This window comes from Penaeus monodon, chromosome 1, assembly GCF_015228065.2.
Source record: "Penaeus monodon isolate SGIC_2016 chromosome 1, NSTDA_Pmon_1, whole genome shotgun sequence".
Lineage (NCBI taxonomy): Eukaryota > Metazoa > Arthropoda > Malacostraca > Decapoda > Penaeidae > Penaeus > Penaeus monodon.
The window spans coordinates 20,220,010-20,242,509 of NC_051386.1; the positions used below are offsets into that span (position 1 = coordinate 20,220,010).

Consider the following 22,500-nt stretch of genomic DNA (forward strand, 5'->3'; position numbering starts at 1 on the left):
TATTTATATATATATCTTTTCATTCATAGCGCTTTGGGATTAGTTAATTATATGATAATATGGATTACGAGAATAAAAACACGGAATATAAAAATAAGTAGCACAATATTACGGTCTTGCGGTCTACTTGAGCTCAGGAAACTGTGTATAGAGCGTTTACCAAGGACTTAGAAGAGTACTTTGGTCTGAGCTTTGCTTGAAGGCAGAAGAGCGGTCACGTGATTGTTGCAAAAGCACGGTTGTTTAAAGAAAGAGAGAAAAGATAATTTCACTTGATTTCTCAAAAAAAAAAAAAATCACGTAGGCAAACAATTTGGACACGTTTTCCGTTGCCATGATCATTCCGTAAAACAAGAGTAGACATGAAAATATCTTTGATGGAATAAAAGTCAGGAGCGAAAAAGCAGTAGAAATAAAAGCAGTAATATCTTGCTGTTGTACTTTGGTGAAGAGGTGATGAAAATAATAAAAAAAAAAAAAAAAAAAACATTAAAATCCTGCTGCTGTGCTTTGAAAAAATAAAAGTACTTCTTGAAAAAAAAAAAATGAATTTAACAGTAATAATATCCTGCTGATGTGCTTTAAGAAATAAATTCCTTGGCAAAAAAACAATAGAAATATAAACAATAATAATATCCCGTTGCTGTTTTTCGAAGGAATAAAACTCCTTATCGAAAAAACAGTGGAAATATAATAATAACAAACAACAATATTAATATTCTGCTGATGTGCTTGAAGGAAACCCAAATCTTGTGACATGGCGAAACCTGAAGCCAAGAGCAGTGCAGAGACCGACATGAGGTGGGTGTCAGCCGCAGCTGTTAGGCCAACTACCGGATGTAAGAACTCTTGTAATTACAATTGACTTCGTTTTCACCGTGTAGGTAAATAGATTTCTCTTATATGATATACAGCAGGAGTGTACGAATGTAGAGATTTATGAGACGGAGAGAAAAAGAGAAATATTTCAATTCAGTTCAATTCTTTTATTTATTGAAGTGTCACGATACAAGTTGTAGATATATACATATACATGGTTCCATAGCCTAACCGTGTCTATTTTTCTTCAAATAGTTGGTGGCTCAGATCCCATTTCTCCTTGTACAGCCGTATTTATGAACGCCAAGATATGCTCTTAAAGCTCTGTTTAGGATAGAACACCTATCACCAGACAGATAGACAAAGAGGCATGCAATAAATGCAAGGCTGTGCAGTCTACAAATACACATATGCACCGTAGACAAAAGAACAAGAAATAGAGAGCAAGTATACGGGTATAGATTAAATACACACGTACTGCTAAAAACAAACAATTACGCTCTATAGTCCCCCCTCAAAAGACATGAATCATCATCGGAAAACGGAAGTCATGAACTCCTCAGACAAACAGACGATTTTCATACACAACGATCTCGAATTCTGTCATAATCACATTGTTTAGGATTGCAATGCAGGAGTAAGTGATAGCTAGAATGAGAACGAGAATTAACTGGAATAGGAACTGGAAAGTCGGGTAGATGTCAGTCTCGGCTCAATTTTTCTTTGAGATGGGAAACTGCGGTAATTATTATTTTTTTCTAGTAACCCTGTGAATATATACAGTACGTATAGCGAATTTAAAAAGAATGTAAACATGATGTTATAGTTTTACGCGAAAGAAAGTGGAATTTACGTTATGAATGGAATATTTGCTTCAGAATATGTACTTTGCAGCGTGTAATTACTCTCCAAAAAGGCATTGTAATGGTACGATGAGGTCCTTAAAACATAATTGATATCAGCATTTGTATTCGTATGGAAAACAGAGGAAAATACAATGTGTTCTGGTGTGCCGTATTTTGCCGCAGGAATTGTCTGATATACGAAGCACAAATATCATTTACTACCAGAACAACCTGCTGGTGCCAAATGCAAAAACCGGCAGGGAGGGTCAATAACTGATTTTTTTTCCCCTTTCTTTTCTTTAAGCTTTTTTATTCTTTACTGCGATCGTCAGCTGTTTTAAACTTACTTTATCCATTGTTTTGATTACGATCTTTTATTTATTTTTCTTTGTTGACATTTATTTTTTTTTGCAGAACATGTTGTGTTTACGAGGAAGTTCAAAAATACTAATGTTTTCTTTTTCTTTCTCCAACAGGTATGTTCCGCTAACTCGTCATATTGTTTCCAAAAGGTCGCATGACCAGGTAAGTTTGGAAAATGATCTAAGATGAATTGTAAGCGCAAACAACAACGAATATTTCAGCTTTTGCGCATTACTTTATTGCGCACATCACACATGAAAAATCACGCAAAGTAAACATAATATAAAACATTGAATGGCATAAAACTCCCGAAAGGGGTTGCACAACAACTGGCCTTGCAAGTCACTCTTACCTAAACGCCCATGTCCCTTTGAATGGCCCATCACGCCCATATCCAACTGATGGGCCGCTGGACATCGATGACTCGCGACGATGTAGGACTCGCATTCGGAAATCCTGCTCTTAATAGCGAGTCATTCTTCTTTTCACGCAGAGTGAGGATGGACTGAATCTGGCGCGTTTAGTGTCTTTGTCCTTTTACGTTTGCCCTTCGAGCTTGTAGGAGGTTATATTCATGAAACGCAGCCGTTTTTTTTTTTTACATATTTATTTATTTATAACAGGAAGGACTTGATTATTGTTTTTTCTTTTTCTTTTTTCTTTTTTTCTTTACAAAGCCGTTGGGAAGGAAGGCGTGAAGAGATTACCCAACAGCCGCATTTGCTGTCAACAAATGGCGATGACATTTTGTCGCCCGTAAATGTGAATTCGAATATATTTTCATCGAATTTCCCTAAAATCATATCGCTATATATGAAAAGAACTCGTTATTTTATAGATACAGTCAGCAATTGATCAGTCCCCATAGTATTGGCTGTGACGCACATCCTGCGTTACACAACCCCTCCCTGGCACCAGAATTGTCCGTTTTCGGTGATATTCCCGGAAAACCAACTTGTGTAAGCACTCACGCTCGGTCCGGCGCCTCGCAGAGGGTAATTGCTCTTATACAACGATGGCAGCTTGGTAGAGGTCGATTCGGTTGTCGAGCTTCATCGACCCGGAATCTCTTTGCCGAATCTGTTTCTACGCCTTTGGAATCTTCGGTTAATCAGAATGCTTAGGTTGGTTAAAAGATAGACTTTGCCGAATCATTTTTTTTTCTACGGACTTGGAATGTTAAGTCAAACTGATTGTTTGGTTTGATTTTAAAATTGGTCAATGTCAGGTTTGTTTTGGTGAAATATTTTTCGCGATATCATTGAAAACGGAATTGTAAAAGTAAGCTCATTTCACGCAGGTGTTCCGTGTTGACATTTTAGCGGTGACTTAAGTATTCTTGCAGTAGAGTTCAGAAAAAAATATTAGTCAACGACAAGCTTGTGGCGATAACTAGAGGAAGAAGCAGGACCCGAAGGTAATTATTGAAGAAGCAAGAACAGTGGATCTTTGAGCTTTGTCCTTGAGAGGAAGAGAGAGGTTTAGAGGAAACGATGGATTGCAAACCGCGAGCGTGGGTCATGAATCACTTTCTCAGCCGCCATGGAAATCCCCTCTCTTCTGCCTCTTCCTTCCCCCCTTCGTCCCCACTCCTGTATCTTCTCCCTTCTCTCTTCCCCATCCTGTATTCCCCTCTCCCCTCTCTCTTCCTCATCTTCTCGCCCCTGAATCCTCTCCCGTCTCTCTTCTACATCTTCCTCATTCCTGCATTATCCCCATCTCTTTCTCTTCCCCACTCCTGCATTCCCCTCTCTTCTTTCATTTCCCTCATCTTCCTACTCCCGTATCCCCCTCTTTCTTCCCCCGTCCTCCTACTCCTGCATCCTTCTCCCCCTCCCCCTTCCGTCTCCACCTTCCCACTCCTGTATCCCCTCCCTATCCCCTCCCTCCTCCCTTGCCCCCAAACCCTTTACACTCTTATTTGTTATTTTTCACTCGTTTTCCTTCTCTTCCCTCTTCCTTTTCAAGCTCAAGGACACTAATTAAGTCTTTCTTTTACTCGTTATATAAAAAAAAAAATTATCAGTTGTGATCATCGTTCCGTGAATTAATCCTTCTATTTTCGGGAAGGTATTTGCGGCGTCATTTTGGTCAGCATGGCAACACATGGCAACAACAATGATGCGGGAAATAGCGGTTGATGGAAACTGCGTATACTGCCTAGTGGGTTTTCCAAAAAATAAGTAATTGCTTTGTTATTTTGAGCGATAAGAAACAAATATGTAAGTGTGGTAAATACGTATTGTTTATTTTTATGTTTGTTCACAATTTCTTAAATATTTTTATTATTATTATCCTTTTATATATATATATATATTTTTTTTTTTTTTTTTTTTTTTGGGGGGGGGGGGCTTCTGGGGGGGGGAAACAGCCTTGCCATTCCACCGACTACCTTCACCCCCTTCCTCGCGCCAGAATTCCAATCGCAGATCATTCCGTGCTTTCTAGACCCGGATGCCCTTCCGTCGGCCGCTGTCATCTTCACTGGACTGACGGCGATACCCCCACGAAACTCCCCGGATCGAGGTCACAGGCCGTGCTAACCTACTGACCTCAGCTCCGACGCGCGCCCACTCTCTAGCTACTCTTCTGCCCCCCCCCCCCTCTCTCTCTCTCGCCTGAAAATTACCGGGAACTTTTTTTTTCGATCAGTGATGTGCCGCTAATGACACGACTTGGATGAGAGCGAGGTGATTGTATTTTGAAAAAAAGGGGAATTATCGGGAACTTGAGGGTTTATATTACCATAAGAATTGTGATTTCAGTGTAAAGATATTGTCAGTTGGAATGTCAGCAACATGCGTTGTGTGTGTGTGTATATATATATATATATATATATATATATATATATATATATATATATATATATATATATATGTATTTATATATATATATATATATATATATATATATATATATATATAAAGATATTATATATATATATATATATATATATATATATGTATATTTTTTTTTTATAATTTCTGACTTCCTCCTGTTCTTCCGGTCATTTTACTAAAATCATTTCCCCCTCTGCTTCATTTTCCCTTCGTTGCGCCAGTCTAAATCTTTCCTCTCTTTTTCCTCCCCTTCCCCTCTTTCTCCCCCTCCCCCTCCCCTTCTTTCTCTCCCTCTCCCCTTCCCCTCTTTCTCCCTCTTCCCCTTCCCCTCCTTCTCCCCCTCCCCCTTCCCCTCCTTCTCCCCCTTCTTTCTCCCTCTCTCCCCTTCCCCTCTTTCTCTCCCCTCCACATTCCCCTCTTTCTCCCCCTCTTTTTCTCCCCTCCCCATCCACTTTAGTTACCAGTGACGAAGGTAAATAGCTGATTCCCACGCTTATTTCAATTAGCGAACGTATGTACATGTACTTACACTTACATAAGTCCGTAAAGTAAGCTTGCCAAAGGTGGTCCTTAAAAGCATACTTGTATAAGGTACGCTAACGTGGTGGATGTTTTTTATCTATACTTAAAACCCGCAAACGACAGGGCACATACACGGAGGCATACCAAGCACTTATATATATGTTGTGTGTGTGTGTGTGTGTGTGTGTGTGTGTGTGTGTGTGTGTATGTATGTATGTATATGTGTGTGTATGTGTTTTATTTTTCATCATGCCTTTTAAAAATAATATATATATATATATATATATATATATATATATATATATATATATATATATATATATATAACAAAAACATGCTGTTATGCTCAAGAGTTGATGATATTACAAAAAGGTAATTGTTTGGTTGAAAGGAATTATTCAGTCTACCCTATTGAGCCACTGTGACGTCAGTACATACGCGGAACGCATTGTACGGAACGCACGCGAACACCGGGAAAGTGTATTTATATTTTATTTTATTTTTCTTTGTTTTTCTTTCTTCTTGTTCTTCTTCTTCTTCTCCTTTTCCTTTTCCTTCTCCTTCTTCTTCTTCTTCTTCTTCTTCTTTTAGAATTGCCATGAAGAGTGCTTTGATTCATCCCTCGTTGGTCCTAATTTGGTTTTCTGGTTCCCTCGCTCTTTTATAGAATATGTGTAGATATTTCAATGGACAAAAAACATTAAGGCATTATTGGGCTTGTAAAAATTTTGTCAGTAAACTATGATAGTATGTTTTTTTCCTGTCTATCTAACTATCTCGTATCTCTATCTCCCCCCCCCCTCTCTCTCTCTCTCTCTCTCTCTTCTCCTCTCTCTCTCCTCTCTCTCTCTCTCTCTCTCTCTCTCTCTCTCTCTCTCTCTCTCTCTCTCTCTCTCTCTCTCTCTTCCTCACTTAGTCATCGCTTAAAGTCAGTGGCTTCCTGTCTGTTTACTATGTTACATTCTTTTTTTGTTTAATTTTCTTTGAATAGGCTTTTTTTTTTTCTCCTACTAACACTATTTCTTCCGTTCCCAGAACCTTTGTTTAACGAGTAATGTTTGGAGTTTGTCCCACTTGCTGATAAGGCGAGAAAGATTACTGTAGAATAACTTCATTTTCATTTGATTTGAGGGGGGTGGTGTTCTTCCTCCTTCTGTAGGTCTTTTTTGTGATAATTATTTTGGGATTTTTCTGTGTGCATAATTGATATCACTAATAGATTGACTTTCGTCTGAGAGAGAGAGAGGTTAAGTAATGACGCACACAGTCGCATAATTAAGACGAAGAACCTCGAGACGCCGTGGCAGACGCTGGTACATCCTGAAGATACACGATGTGACTCGAGAGCTTAAACACATGCTTCGTTCACATCTTGCCTCGATCAAGGATCCTGCAGCTTTTAGAAACCTAAAAACATCGTTTTTTGAAAGGAATCCTGTTGATACTCAACGCACGATCGTCTCCTGAGATTCCGTGATCATTAGGATTTTCCTCCTGACACTCCGCCTCTTTTATCGAGATGGCCTTTACTTAAAGCTTTAAGGAACAGGTATTTTGCTTCCAGAAAGGACAGGTAAGAATGGGTTTTAACTGAACGCAGAGGCTTCACCGTGCTTGCTTTGTCTCCAGAGAATTTCTTTCTGTATTGCTCGACTTCTAAGGCAAGTCGAGCGATGTAGAGTCTTGGCGGGCGTCGAACGGAGCGAAGGGGACCGTCACAGGCGTTGGAAAGTTCCTCTTTTCGAGACCGGTTTCGCTCCTTCCGTAGGCGGTGGGCGGGGAGGCGGAGAGGGGGGGTCGTTGATGGGATGAGGGGGTGAAGGAGGAACGTGTGTACATTCTCTCTCTCTCTCTCTCTCTCTCTCTCTCTCTCTCTCCTCTCCCTCTCCTCTCTCTCTCTCTCTCTCTCCCTCCTCTCTCCCCTCCCTCTCCTCCCTCCCTCTCCCTCTCCTCCCTCCCTCCCTCTCCCTCTTCCTCTCTCCCTCCCTCTCCTCTCTCCCTCCCTCCCCTCCCTCCCTCCCTCCCTCCCTCTCCCTTTCTCTTTCATCCATTTACTCACTCGCTCTCTCGTGTGGTTTGTAAATTGAACATACTTCCGCGCGTGTATGTATGTGCGTTCGCATGTTTGTATGTATCAGTATGTATTTATACTCCCTGCGTACCTATATCCTTTTACATGACACACACGTACCCTCACGCGCGCGCGGCTTACTTATGACCCAAACAAACCTCGAGAGAAGCAAAGAGGAAGCGCATTTAGTGGGAGTGTTCTCTTTTGTGAGCTCCTGGTATCTCTCACGACCGCGATGTGACGACGGTGTGATGTGCCCTTAATCGCATTTGATGGTACATATCCGTCTCTGTGCAACCAGCTGTGAGAGGTGATGTATCGCCGCAGGTGGTTATGTGTAGTAGGTGCTTCGTATCTGGTTTAGGATTTCGCGAAACGAGCAACTTTTCGAAGCGCTTTGAATCATCAACCGAAACGGGTCGGGTAACCAGGCGTGTATCCTGCATCGCACTGTTTGACGGAGGAGAGAGAGAGAGAGAGAGAGAGAGAGAGAGAGAGAGAGAGAGAGAGAGAGAGAGAGAGAGAGAGAGAGAGAGAGAGAGAGAGAGAGAAAGGGGGGGGGAGATCCGCAGTTAATTTCACGTTCCTCATTCATTGTTCTTGTAAGCCCGCTGTTATCGGTTTCTCTTTAAGTACTGATTCGCATGTTTCCTTGTACCTCTCCTCTCCTCTCTCTCTCTCTCGTACCCCCCCCCTCTCTCTCTCTGTCTCTCTCTCTCTTTCTCATCTTTCTCTCTCTCTCTCTCTCTTTCTCTCTCTCTCTCTCTCTCGTTTATATATATATCATCCTCACAGACATGTTTCTCCTCGTATTCCTGACTCCTCGGTCGCCCATTTGTACCCCCTTCCGTTCTGCACTCGCCAAGGTCACACAGACTGCATGTCTCCGTGCCAAGGCTGCACCTGGGCGGGTATCCCCTCCATGCCCCTCCGCTGTCTCTCCATACCTGGGCCCTCCCATCCATTCTGTGCGTCGCTTTAAGATTCAAGGTCTGTTTCTATGGACAGCATCCTCTTTGACCCTCCTGCCGGGCCTCTTGATCCTACTCTTCTCCTTCTCCGTTCTCTTTTTCCTTGTCTTCTTTTTCCTTTCCAGCTCCTCTTCCTTCTCCTCCACCTCCTCCTCTTCCTTTTCCTCTTCCCCCTTATCCTCCTCCTCTTCCTTTTCCTCCTCCTCCTCTTTCTCCTCCTCCTCCTCCTCTTTCTCCTCCTCCTCCTCCTTCACCTCCTCGTCTTCCTCTTCTTCCCTTCTTCTTCTTCCTCCTCCTCCTCCTCCTCCTCCTCCCCTCCTCCTCCTCCTCCTCCTCCGCCGCCGCCTCTTCCACCAACCATCACCAATAGTCGTACTCACTTCCTTCCTTCTCTTCAATTTAACCTCCTTCCCTTTGGTCGTAATTCTCGCAACTCATACTTCCCATCCTCTTTCTCTTCCCCGTATTTCTCTTCACCCTTCCTTCCCTGTTTTTTCTTTTGCATTCTCTATTTCCCCTTTTTTACCAACACTTTTTTACAGCACAAAAAAACGCTTCCTTTATTATGTAAGTCACTCTTTGTCCATAAAAGATACGAGGATAATAACACATGAGCGTTATATAACATCGTCATTTATGTTGTTTTCCTTTTCCTAATTCGCACATCACGAAGACATTGTTTGGTGTTTTTTTCTTCTTCCTCTTCCCCTTTTCGCATCATAGCATCCATATAACTATGCATATTTAAACCCATATGGATAGCATAAATACACACACCAACCAAATTGATATATGAATGTTTTCCCTTTTTTTTAATTTCTAGCCTTTTACACAGGGGTGACCATCTGTCTCAGCCTCCCACGATGCTGCGCTGAAGTCACCCTCTGGAATTTTCAAGGGCGTTCGTAGCCTAAGGGTTAAAAAGGGCTACACCTATTAAATTAATGTTTTGGGGGTTCCCAACACTTCGAGGCAAACGGGCCTGCTTCGCGGTTACGTGTTAAATGGACCCCAAAAGTCGTTTTCGATTTTTTCTTTCTGTTTTTCGATTTCGCTTTTCTATGTGTGTGTGTGTGTGTGTGTGTGTGTGTGTGTGTGTGTGTGTGTTTGTGTGTGTGAGTGCGCACGTTTTCTTTCTTTCATTCTTTTTTTATAATGCTGAATGATGGGGAGTTAGCAAGCGCAATAAATTTGGGATTTGATTGTGAATACCAGGAAGAAGGGAACGGAAGCAGGATTATACGACGTAGCGTTTGTACCTGCCAATTCCAGGTATGGGTTTAAGAGTATAAAGAATCACGTTGCTTGTAAATTCATGGGTTACCTCGATCATTAAATTTGGCCAGATATAACCAGTTATTCGAGATTTAAGCAATGACGTTGTCATGATCTATAAAGATATTAATAAATCCCGAGTGTGGAACTATACTATCAGTGCAGATCATAGATTTAATCTATTTCATAACCGTCTCAAGGCCAGTCTTTCCGTGCAGGCTAGTTCAAACACTACGTATTTAGCTCGAAAAAGACACAAAAAAGAATGCTTCTCTTTTAACCATTAAGTTAGACAGAAACTTGTTCACTCAAAACCGCAGCCGTGTCCTTCTGTCTTCCCGTGTCTTGTGTGGAATTTCAGGTTTGCGAAGTGGAAGATTCGTTTAGATGATTTTGGAGGAAGAGGAAGAGGCGTGTGATAATTTTACGGTCTTTTCCGCTCACTTTTTTCAGCACTGAGGGTTTTATATGTGGTTTGTAGCAGTTTGCTGGGACTTGCAGGAGATAGATATTGAAAAATGAGAGTGGTTGAAAAGTAGGATGTTCGTATTATCTTCTTTTAAAACGAATTGGATTTTGCAGCGATGTCGGATAAGATCACAGAGAGATTTAGAGGATAAACTTTCGGAAAGAATTTACTTGTATATGAATGCGATTTGAAAATCAACCCCCCCACCCCACCCCACCCCACCCCGCCCGCCTGTGTGTGTATGTTTTTCTCACTTCTCTTTAAACCTGTCGTACCTAAACTCAAAACCAAAACGCCTGAGCATCTCCATTTCTTCATTAATCTTCTTATCAATATACCCTTAATATCCTCTGTCCTTCACCCTTCTTCCTTCCTCCTCCCCTGCTGGTGGTCCTCCACGCCCTAGCATTGATTATTTATTACTCCTTAAGCGTCGAAGGAGGCACGTGACCTTTTGTTATTCTGGTGGAGTCACAAAAGATCGGATGCCACGCTGGAAAGGGTCTTTATTTTTGCAGAGTTGTATTTTTTTTCATATCTTTTAATATTTTTTCTATAGTTGATGAAAAAAATAATTTAGAACTTTTAAAATTGAGAGTGTTCAGTAGATTTTTTTTGTTTTGTTTATGATCTGCTTTTGGTCTCGCTGCTCCTTGTCGGGGCTACGCTTTTTGCTAAATAGTCTAGAAGCAAGGATATATAATATATATATATATATATATATATATATATATATATATATATATATATATATATATATACACTGTCGCGGACAGTTACTAAAAACATAATGTCTCGTGATACGATATATTTATAATTCACATAAGAGAGAGAGAGAGAGAGAGAGAGAGGGAGGGAGGGAGGGAGGGAGGGAGGGAGAGAGAGAGAGAGAGAGAGAGAGAGAGGAGAGAGAGAGAGAGAGAGAGAGAGAGAGAGAGAGAGAGAGGAAGGCCCAGACAAGAAAATTTTCCTTCAATCAGAGTGCGCAGTAAAATAATAACGTAACGAGGAAATATTAATTTCCAGAAGCATAAAAAAAACACCAAGAGCAAAACAAGGAAATAAAAAGACAATAAAGCTTACCTCCAACATACCCCCTCCCCCCTTTCCTCCTCCCTCCACCCTCACTTCATTCACATCCTTAGTCTTAGAGAGCCTTGAGAGGTATCCGAATGTGGCTTATTTATGTTAATTTCTCTTTCTCTCCTGTTCCTTTGTATTCCCCCTTCACCTCTCTCTCTCTCTCTCTCTCTCTCTCTCTCTCTCTCTCTCTCTCTCTCTCTCTCTCTCTCTCTCTCTCTCTCTCTCTCTCTCTCTCTCTCTCTCTCTCTATCCCCACTGCAAAAAGAAATCAAATATTTTATGACTCTCCTTAATTTTGTAAGGAGAGTGTTTGTCTGATTCTATGTATGTATATGTCTCCGTGTGTGCCTGTTTATGTGCCTGTCTATCTCCGTGTCTGACTTTTCCACAACTTCCTTCTTAAAAGTTCTTCAAAAATATTTTATCCATATCAATTTCTTTCCTATTTTTTCATTTTCTGTTGCCCCAAGTAGGAGGGGCTTCAGAACCAAAGAAGAACCGCTAGAACCAAGTTGTTTCGAAGGTCAGCAAGGTCCAGGAAGTTAGGACTCTCTCTCTCTCTCTCTCTCTCTCTCTCTCTCTCTCTCTCTCTCTCTCTCTCTCTCTCTTCTCTCTCTCATCTCTCTTCTCTCTCTCTTCTCTCTCTCTTTATATATATATATATATATATATATATATATATAATATATATATATATATATATATATATATAATATATATATATATATATATATATATATATATATATATATATATATATATATTCCTTCGATAAGCCATTTGTAGGGTATTAATTCTTCCCATCGAAGTGCAGATTGATTTAACAAAAGCAAATACTCCGTTCTTCTTGATGTCCAGTACAGGTACATATTTTGCAAAACTTTTCTGCGTAATAATTTATTTTTTCCCTTGTTTTGTTGCTGTTGTTATGCGCATGACAGTTATTATGGCGGGTCTATATTTATATATTTTTTATCTTGTCATATTACGAAGCCATTGTCCGTGAACGATGGCGGAAGAACGAAAGGCAGAGTTCATTTAGCTACCTGGAAAAAAGCATTTTTCAAATTTGAAATAGATATTTAAAAACATTTAGTTGTATATTTTTTACTTCATTCAAGACACATATTGTCTGATTTAATTTCTCTTTTATAATGCCGATTTCTTTAATTACTGTTCGGGCCGTTAGCTGGTCGTTATTTTACTATAAGCAAAAAATAAAAATAAAAATAGTAATCAGTGAATAATTTGAGCATTACTAAATTGTTGTCTGTTTACTCAGACGTGTCGAGGAGAATGACTGACGCTTTTGTAGGCGTGACACCGGTACCGTATGAACGCAATAATTAATATCAGTATTGAGTCTCGCATTAATAAAGATTTTTTTCTTCTTTTTTTTTCTTTTTTTAATAATTTCCGTTTATTAATTATCATTTTATATTAACTGTTGGGTGTTTGTTACCCGTTGCAAATATTCACGAAAATGCCAGTTTGCGATGACTTGTGTCTAAACCTTTGTACCACACAACAGGGAAGTTTTTAGATGGCCGCAAAAAGCGCGGAGGAGGCAGACGGCGAGATTACAATTGCATGCTCTTTTTTTTTTTTTTTTTTTTTTCTTTTTTTTTTATTCAGGCATCTTTCCTTCATGGGCCAATAGATTCTGTGCGCGAATAAGAATTATACTTAGTGTGAATTATAAGTGACATTCCACTATGAACGGGATGACTAATCTCCCGGCTTAAGTGTATTCGGTAATGGGCGTCAACTGCTCGTTAAGCTTTTTAGAGTAGTTACCATGTAAAATGCAGGCCCTTGAGTTGTTTCCAGTCGGTGTGAACGAAGACTCAGGCAGGAGAGAAAAGATTCAAAGACAAGGCACGCACTTGACACAGGCGGAAGATTGGGCACCGGTTGCTTCCTCGCCTTGAATTTCGGGGAAAACAAAAACAATTTCGGAAGCACGCGATTCACTGTCGCCTGGGAATCTTGTGTGTTTCAAGTCGGAAAAAAAGAAGTGAATGTGGAATTTACGAATTGACGAGGATAAGTGACTCGTAAATTTAAAAAATAATATATGAATGACTGAGCTTGCTGTGACAGTGATCATGCATTCATGGAAGGTGACTTCGATGTAGAAAAAAAATTAATTTTCCGACACTAAAGGAATATAGATATTTGTAAAACAACCACCAAAGCGAATAAGTGAAAAACCCTGAAAAATGGAAGAACAATGGAAACGACGAAGACTCGGGGCACACCGAATGGGGTCCGACACTCAGCTGTTTGTGGCTAACCTACATTCAAGATATATCCATGCCTACGGTGATGTAACGTGAGTTTTTTTGTTTTTTTTTTGAGTGGATACTGTACTAATCGATTTTTTATTATTTTCTGGCATGTGGGATATTTTTTTTCGATATGTGACTTGGGTGAGGCACAGAAGTTACACTTGAGCTCGGAAGAAACCCAGATTTTGATAGTTATTATTTAGGTTCAGGCTGCCAAATGTGAAAATGGATACATGTAGTTTCTCTCAGTATAACAGGCAAAGCGATTAGTGTAGGACAAAATTTAGGAACTGCCAGTAGGCCTTTCCACACACGCCAGTCAGAGCTATTCTAAGGTTGGCGAGACAGACCACAAGGCGTGGGTACCACTTTTGAGCTTCGGAAAGATTAGGCCTACATGCTTTCCTGGAGACCAAGCCCAACCAGGAAGTTGGTCTTTTAATGCCCAGGTTGTTCTGAGTATGCCAGGGTAAAGTGGTCATTTACAGTCGGTAATTATTGCTCGGAGATGATTGGTAGTGTGATTCAGACGAGGTGACGGGCTAAAGTCCTCACTGAACAAGGGTGACGAAACGAACCATACTTTCACGTTAAGGTAATACGTAAAAGAAGACAGACACAGTAAAAAAAAAAAATGCTGCAAGCGACGGACCGAAGACCATATTCCAACGAGAGAAATTACGTAGCCTTCTCCCAGGACTTTCATAATAGCACGCGATAATATGCTACTTCTGAAATATGCCCGCCGGTGGTCAAGTTGAAGAGGAGCGAAAGACCTTGGGGTTTGAGCCAAGACAAATCACGAGATAGAAGGACGCGGGGAGAGGCCGGTTAGGAGTCGAGTTAGTTAAAGCATAGGTTGATTTTCCTTTACAGTTTTCTCATAGGTATCTTGTGTGTGTGTGTGTGTGTGTGTGTGCGCGCGCGCGCGCGCATGCCTGTGATTGGTTATATTTGGACGTGTGTTATGTATCTGTGGAAATATATATTCAAGAGAGATGAGATGAGAACTGCAAATTCTTGGTTAAAACAAAAATAAAATAATGTTCCGTTAAATAGATATGCTGTTTAATTATCCGAGTATTTCCAAACCAGTTTAGTCTCGATATTCAAAAAAGCTTTAGAGTTGTGAAAAGGAGTTATCCTTGCTTCGTGCATACTTTTTTCCCCGGGAAGTAAACGTTTTTTCCCCTGTTTTTAAATTAGTTGCTTTGTATTGTAAGGTAGCATTGCTTAAACGATGTATAATTCTGGAGGAAATTACTCCAATATTGCAGTATGAGCGAAAACCAAGGATGGTAGAAAGCAGGCTAAAGTTTATATTAAATACGTTATATGGAACGTGTAAAGCATTTAATTAAGGTTTTAAATAGGTAAAAATAGTTTATTCAAGTAATATTATGAATTAGATAATATACAGATATCCAGATTTCAGTAAATATTCTAACTGTATCATTAGAATAATATAATACACGCTGTAAACCTCGAAAATACTTTCAAACAAGTCATTGTAATATATATATATATATATATATATATATATATATATATATATATATATATATATATATATATATATATATATGTTATAAACATGCCCACTTCATCATGATGAAAATAATAAATCGGAGAAATATTATCGCAGTCAAATTATATTTGTTTCTAATCTTGTGTGTCATGGTCTCTCTTTTTGTCGTTCATGTTAATATTTTTTCTTGTATTACCTGTTCATACAGCATTTAAAGATCGGAGAGTTTGAAGTTTAAATCCCTGTTCAAGGATTAAATAACCTTCCTTCTCGAACTGCAAATGTCGTTGCATCACTAATGAGTAAATTCTCGCCAGTAGATAACTTCTTGTGACATACACATACCGCACTCGCTTTGTGTTTTGTGTAGATGTATGTAAATGTTTATATTATACTGTATGTGTGTGTTTGTGTGTGTGTGGTAATTTATATCTTCTTGCAGTGTGTGTGTGTTTTAAGATTTTGAAGATAATTTAAAAGCATCCCTAATTATTTTTGGTCAGTTTGTCATTTAATTTGCTCACCTTTCTTGTACACATTCCTACCGTGGGATCGCGCACAAAAGACGATATATTTTCTTCATAGAATGTTAATGTTGTGAATGAAATGCTTGAATGTGGCAAACGTTGCGAAAGCAGCTTTAAAGCATGTTGTAATTGCCTTTTACAATGGTTGGTTCGTGTAATGAGCTTTCGTGACCTTGGTTTTAATGTTGGTGTTCTTGTTTGCTTATTTGTTTTGTCATTGTGATGAGTAGATAGCACAAAGCATGTAGAGAATTTGCCCGAAACTTTTATTTTTGTAAACTGAAGCGTTATGTTCCGAACAGAGTGCGTTTCTCTATCTGGATGCTGATAAAAGAACAATAGTTATGAATAAACAGGCTTTTTTTTCTCTCTCTCTTTCCATTCTCTTTCTCTAGCTCTCTTCTGGCGCATTGGAGATAACATCCTATATGAACCAAGGCTAGACGCATGTGACGCAACTATGACGTAATCATCGAGAGATTGCAGTGAGCGTATATGGTCGGCCTCGTACGTGAGTCATTCAGAGATTTGGGGAGTGTACAGCGCCTGAATCAAGCCAGATTTTTGCGTGTTTAGTAAGGTTTCTTGTTCATATTCGTGGGTAACAGTGACACATACTCTTACATAACCTCAAAGCAAACACGGTCACCTGTGGCCTCGTTCTCTCTCTCTCTCTCTCTCTCTCTCGCACTGGTTACCCAATCACGACTGACTCACTCACTCTTAACCCTCACACACTCGCACGCTTTACCCTGGGGCGGTATAGGAGTTGTTAAGGAAATGAGGGTGAAAGATTACGGAGAAAAGCTCGCTCGTTATGCTTTGATCGCGGTTTTTGAGAGGTAATAACGACGCCTTTGAGGAATGTCGGGAACCTAACCTTGAGACGGAACTCAAAATTTCGTTTATAACTATTTTCGACTCCCTTTATCGCTCGCTTTTACTTTACGCACCTCTTTTCCCTCCCGAATGTGACTGTACTTTTCTCCAAAACGGAAAGTCGGCGAAAGGGGCCAAGGCGATGAGACCACAAGATGGGGTTCTGGCGTGTGCAAGAAATCTATGGTCTCGGCAGTTTTTGGGAGGAGTTGCTGTCAGAATTGCAAGTCGGGGGTGGGGGAAAGTACGACTTGACGACTGTGCACGCTTCCCACGCAACTGCAGCCTATTTTTGTTAGACTTCGTGGACGCAAATGGGGAACGCGAGGACCTTGAATGGCGTTTCCCCCTCGTTAGGTTGCATCATTTGGGATCGCTTGGGGACAGATAGAGGGGGAGAGAGAGGGAGAGAAATGATTGAAATGCTTGTTTCGTAACGGGTTTTTTCTTCTTGAAGGTGAAGACAACGGGGTAAATGTAACTGGTGAATGTTTAGAAATGGGGGATATTATCACACGCTCGCACACGTAACGCAGAACGACTATCAAGTAAGGTATATAAAAACGAAAAAGCGGGGGAATGTATACAAGACCAGTGTGTGTTTTTATAAAAAAAAAATCATAATAAGCAACAAGGAGGAGGTGAGTTAACTGTAATTTCCGAGACAAATAGGAATTTAGGTGGGGGTGGGGGGTAGTGAGGAGAAGAGTGAGGTCCTTCGAAAGCTGATTATATATTACGATCAATATTTTTAAAACATGGTAGATATATTTGTGATTATTTATCGTTATTTTTGTGCTAGTAATATGGTGAATCATTTGTATCATTATTACAGTTGATCGAAATCGACGCTTTATAAGTGAATCGATTCTGAATTAAATTGTTGGCTAAAATTTAGTAATGATTATTTATTATAGACAAGTATTTTTTACACGGAATAAAGAAGATAAGTATTCTGCAACTTTACATATACCTATTATATAAAGTAACGAGTACAAGGAAATATTAGTTTAAACTGTTTACAATGCGAGACTACAGAAGCGAGAATTATAAGGTTTGATAAGGCCTAAATATCACATAGGTGTGTATGGCACAGGGTTAACCGTGATTAGAATATTGACAGGGTAGGTATTTTGGTTGTACAGGTGTTCAGCAGATCATTTTATTATTTTAGAAGGGGAAAAAATGACTTCGTGGCTAAGTAATTGTTGGAGTGTAAATATGCCGTGTAAACATGCTTTATTCTTGAGAGGGCAGAGTCTTTTGCCCTGTTTGTTTATTTCTTCGTAACTTGGAGTCGGTAAATAGATCAAAGTGTACGTGGCTTTGAATGAGAAGGATGCATTGAACTCCGCAGAATAAATCGTCCTCCGTCTTGAAGAAAAAGAGAGAAAGAGAAAAAAAAAAACCACTGCGTCATGGAATCCTAGAAGAAAATATCACCGCAACTTTTCCGTTATTTTACACATTCTCATTCTCTCTCTCCCTCCCTCCCTCCCTCCCTCCCTCCCTCCCTCCCTCCCTCCCTCCCTCCCTCCCTCCTCCCTTCCCTCCCTCCTCTCTCTCTCTCTCTCCTCTCTCTCCCATACTCTCCCGTCTCTCTACTCTTCTCTCTCTTCTTCTCTCTCTTCTTTCTTCTCTCTCTTTCTCTCTACTTTCTTTTCTCTCTTCTTTTCTCCTCTCTCTCTTCTCTTTCTCTCTTTCTTTCTCTCTCTCTTTCGCTCTCTCTCTCTCTCTCTCTCTCTTTCGCTCTCTCTCTCTCTCTCTTGTCTCTTCTCTATCTCTACTCTCTCTCTCTTTCGTCTTCTCTCTCTCTCTCTCTCTCTTTCGCTTCTCTCTCTCTCTTTCGCTCTCTCTCTCTCTCTCCTTTGCTCCTTCTTCCTCTCTCTCTCTCTCTCTCTCTCTCTCTCTCTCTCCTCTCTCCTCTCTCTCTCTCTCTCTCTCTCTCTCTCTCTCCTCGCTCTCTCGCTCTCTCTCGCTCTCTCTCTCTCTCTCTCTCTCTCTCTCTCTCTCTCTCTCTCTCTCTCTCTCTCTCTCCTTCCAGAGTTAACTTTGGCGTCTGTTTCTGGGGGAGGGAGGGAGGGAGGGTGATCGCCTGCGTGTTCGGCGACCTCTTAATGAAGCGCCCAGCGAAGGACGAAGGGTCAGGATGTAGACGGGAAAGAAGGACTCGCTGGCTAAGTAAATGCTCCCCAGGGGAAAGTTTTTGATAAGTGTGTGTCTGCCTCGCTATCTTTGTCTGTATCTTTTTTTCTGCCCATGCCTGTGTCTATCTGTATTGTATGTCTATTTATCTATCTGTCTGTCTATCTTCTGTGTGGTACAACAGAAGAGGCAGAACGCTCGTCTTCCTGGGTTTCCCAACATCGGATTGCATCAGCGGTAAACATATGATCAGGATTCACTGCGTCATTGTTGTCGAGAGAATCTCCAAATGCCAGTGACGTTCATTGTCCTGAAGAATAACGATGGTGGAGGAGGAGGAAGAGGACGGAGGAGGGGAGGGGAGGGAGAAAAGGATGGGGAGGGGGAGGGAAGAAGAAGAGGAGGAGGGGAGAGGGAGAGGGAGAATGAGAATGAGAGGGGAGGAAGAGGAGGAGGGGGATGGGGAGGAAAGGAGGAGGAGGGGGGATGGGGAGGAGAGGAGGGGAGGAGAGAGGGGATGGGGGGAGGAGAGGAGGAGGAGGAGCGGGGAGGGGGAGGAAGAGGGAGGAGGAGGGGGATGGGGAGGAAGGAGGAGGAGGGAGGGGGATGGGGATGGGGAGGAAGAGGAGGGGGATTAGAAGGAGGACGGGGGAGGGGGATGGGGATGGGGAGGAAGAGGAGGGGGATTAGAAGGAGGACGGGGGATGGGGTTTAGAAGGAGGACGGGGGAGGGGGAGTTGCCTTAGGAAGAGAAAAAAGCTGGGGAAAATTAAAACGATGAAAATATAGATTTGAAGCAACCATGACTTCGCATACAAGTGATCAGTCACAATAAATCCTTCAAGCACATGTACAAACAAGCAGACAAGCAACTTAAATCGTCACGGGTTTGGTAATTAGTGAATTAATTACACCTCTTGGCCTTCTACTACTAAGGCCAAAAATAAATAATGTTTGGCCATTTTATGTTTTTATTTTCTTCCATTTCGTGACAGGCTTCGAATTCCCGGGATCTCTGGGTAGTAATCAAGGGACGTTTAATTTACATGCTCGATTAATCACGAGAGGTTTATTGCACATCAGCGAGAGGTAATGATTATCTGGAACCGGGATCGATGTCGGGCTTGTAAGTGTCAAAGTCCTTGTTATTACTACGTCATCCTTTCCCGTGCCGACATGCCTATTTGATTTAATCATGTTATTGACGTTATCCAAGGGGTTGGCAGGCGAGGCGCAAGTATTGATGTAGCGAGAGCAATATAAGAGGAGGGAAGGTGTCAGATCCAGTTCAGTAGCGATCCGAGTGCCGAGGGGAGGGTGCCAGTCCCTGGAACGCGGAAAAACGTGGGAAGTGTACCGTACTGGAGAACGTACTACAGTAGTATACAGTGTTTTAAAGGACAGGAAATCGGTTATCTGCATAAAATCGGTTTGAAGCACTTACTGTCACATGCCTTAACCAATACTTAAACGGAGAAATTGACGGAAGTAGAAAACCTTTGCGGTCACACGAACTGCATTGCGTTTGCGTACGATCACTACGCTTTCGTTTCGAGAATGTCAGGAGTGCAGTGACATGGTTCGGTAGCGCACGCTTGGCTTGCTGCTTCTCGGACGCTCCTCCCGGACTCCCCCATCGGACTCTTTGGCTTGCATGCGTTAGGGTTAGTGTGGTTCGAGTGCTGTGTGTATTTGGTACTTGTTCGTATGCTCGGTGTTTGTGTATGCACGGTGATTGAATACTGTGCTATGTCCGTCAGTGCGTTATTGTATATTTCCTTTGAAGTGGTTTTGTTTGTTTCCATTATAAATGAATTTCTGAAAGTATATGTTGTTGCTCGATAGTCATGTGATTTTTTTTTTCAGGTGTAAGGAACCACGTGAGGCGGGGACCTCCGAGCAGCTCTCCTGCTGCTGCTGCTGCCTCGCCCCCACCTGCGTCTCCGAGAGTCCCAGACTCCGATCCATCATGGGTTGCTTCCTTGAAAAGTTCGACAACTTCCTCAACCGAAGCTTCCACCGGTTGGGCCAGATCATCGCCAACCACTTCGGATACTTCATTATCGTCCCGGTCTTCATCACCGCCATCTTAGCCACAGGTTTCCAGAACATCGTGTACGAAGATGACCCAGAATACCTGTTCGCCCCGACGACGGGCGGCGCCAAGGACGAGCGGGCGATCATCGAGGAGAACTTCTTCCTCAACTTCAGCTCCGACTTCCACCCGTCGCGTGTGACGAGGACCGGGAGGTTCGCTCGCTTCATCATCATGGCGAAGGACGAGGGCACTCTGCTGAGGACCGACGTGTGGAATGACATCTTAGAGGTCGACCGACTCGCCCACACCGTCGGGGTCGAGTACGACGACAAGTTCGTGCGCTACGAGGACCTCTGCGGCATCTGGGACAGCAAGTGCTACGAAAACAACATCCTGGACTTGAAGGACCTCATGCCAGAGATCGAGGTTGGCGAGTACAACCTCACGTACCCGCTCATGCTGAATCCCAACACGTTTGAGATGTACGTGTTCCCGCTGTTCTTCGGCGGCCTCGAGATCTCCAACTCCAGCACCATCGAGAGCGTCAAGGCCCTGTCCATCTCCTACTGGCTCAGGACAAACACGCGCAAGGAAGATGAAAGGTGAGACAGCGCTTTTATCAAGGATAGGATAGGCTTCACCTGTTGCCTAATTACGGGCTTGAGGGAGGTATATCCTTGTGGGCCGCGTATTTAAGTGGTTTTATTTTTTCATTTAATTGTATATTTATTATGGCACTTAGTCACGGAACTGCGACTCATAGAAATGATCATGTATCGTATCTATGTAGCGATTTTCTGCTATTCACATAGTCTACTTGAGCATTTTTTGCATTTTCCCTCATCGGTTTAGATAAGAAACAGCCCTTAAATCAGCGGGTTTTCACAGTGGTTCACATGGTTCGACTGACGTAATCACTATTAGCAAAGGATACACTTCGCTAAACACAAAGCTGCGCCGCCTTCAGCCAACAGAGTTCCAACCTTGCCACGAAGAACCAGTCGGCTGTTTGGCCAAGCAAGTGCTAGGGAGGTCGCACTCACTTCATGCTTTATTTATATATACACATATATATAAACTTAGAGAAGCGATAAGCTAACGTTAAAGCTAAGACTATGAGACTAACGCTAACAAGCGGTCCTTGTTTGCTGTCTGTGTTCGTTCGGCGAGACCGTGACGGAGAAACTTTGGTTAACGGAACTCCCGCTCGCTCTCGGTGCATTGTTTTTGGCGTACGATTATTGGCGCTTGTGCAAGTATATATTGACTATGTCTAGGCTGCCGAGGGATTCTTTTCCTTCCCCGCTCGTCCATTCCACCACTTCGGCCTATCTCTTGTCTGTTGCGTCTCTGTCTTTAAATTCGTCTAGTACCGTCTTGATTCCCGGTTTTATTGTGAAATAAAAAAGGGAAATAATTTATGACACGATTTGCATGCCATGTTAAAATCTTCGGTTAAAAAAAAAAAATGAACGTTCAGCGGGTGAAGGTCGCAGGTCATGATACTTGATGAGGTTACATTCTTATTCAAATTCAATAGTTTCGATTTCTCCTTCATATGCAAATGAGAGAATTATAGTCTGGCGATATGCAGTATGGAATTTGCATATTAGTATTGTTAGTATGACCATCGAGGTCGTCGTCATCTGCGGCTGTATTATTAATGCTCTTAGTGTTATTTTTGTCATTTGTTACTATTTGGCTGTTATCCTCACCATCTTTCAAGCTATCGTTATCACTATTGTAGCTCTCAATGTTGTTATGGCTGTTATTAGGATGACACCTGTTCCTCCCCGCCCGACGTCAGCCTTACTGACTTCTCCCCTCCTTCCCC

General features: G+C 41.7%; 1 protein-coding gene across 2 annotated transcripts in view; it reads left to right on the forward strand.

Annotated features, from left to right (window-relative positions):
- The window catches only part of LOC119568304 (patched domain-containing protein 3-like), a gene marked incomplete in the record, with an annotated part of 90,104 nt that overhangs the window by 8,860 nt on the left and 58,744 nt on the right, over positions 1-22,500 (forward strand). The window contains 2 exon segments of one of the 2 annotated variants that reach the window (XM_037916863.1): positions 13,119-13,593; positions 20,495-21,268. In XM_037916863.1, coding sequence (XP_037772791.1) covers positions 13,481-13,593; positions 20,495-21,268 — 887 coding nt within the window. 2 annotated transcript variants of the gene reach the window in all.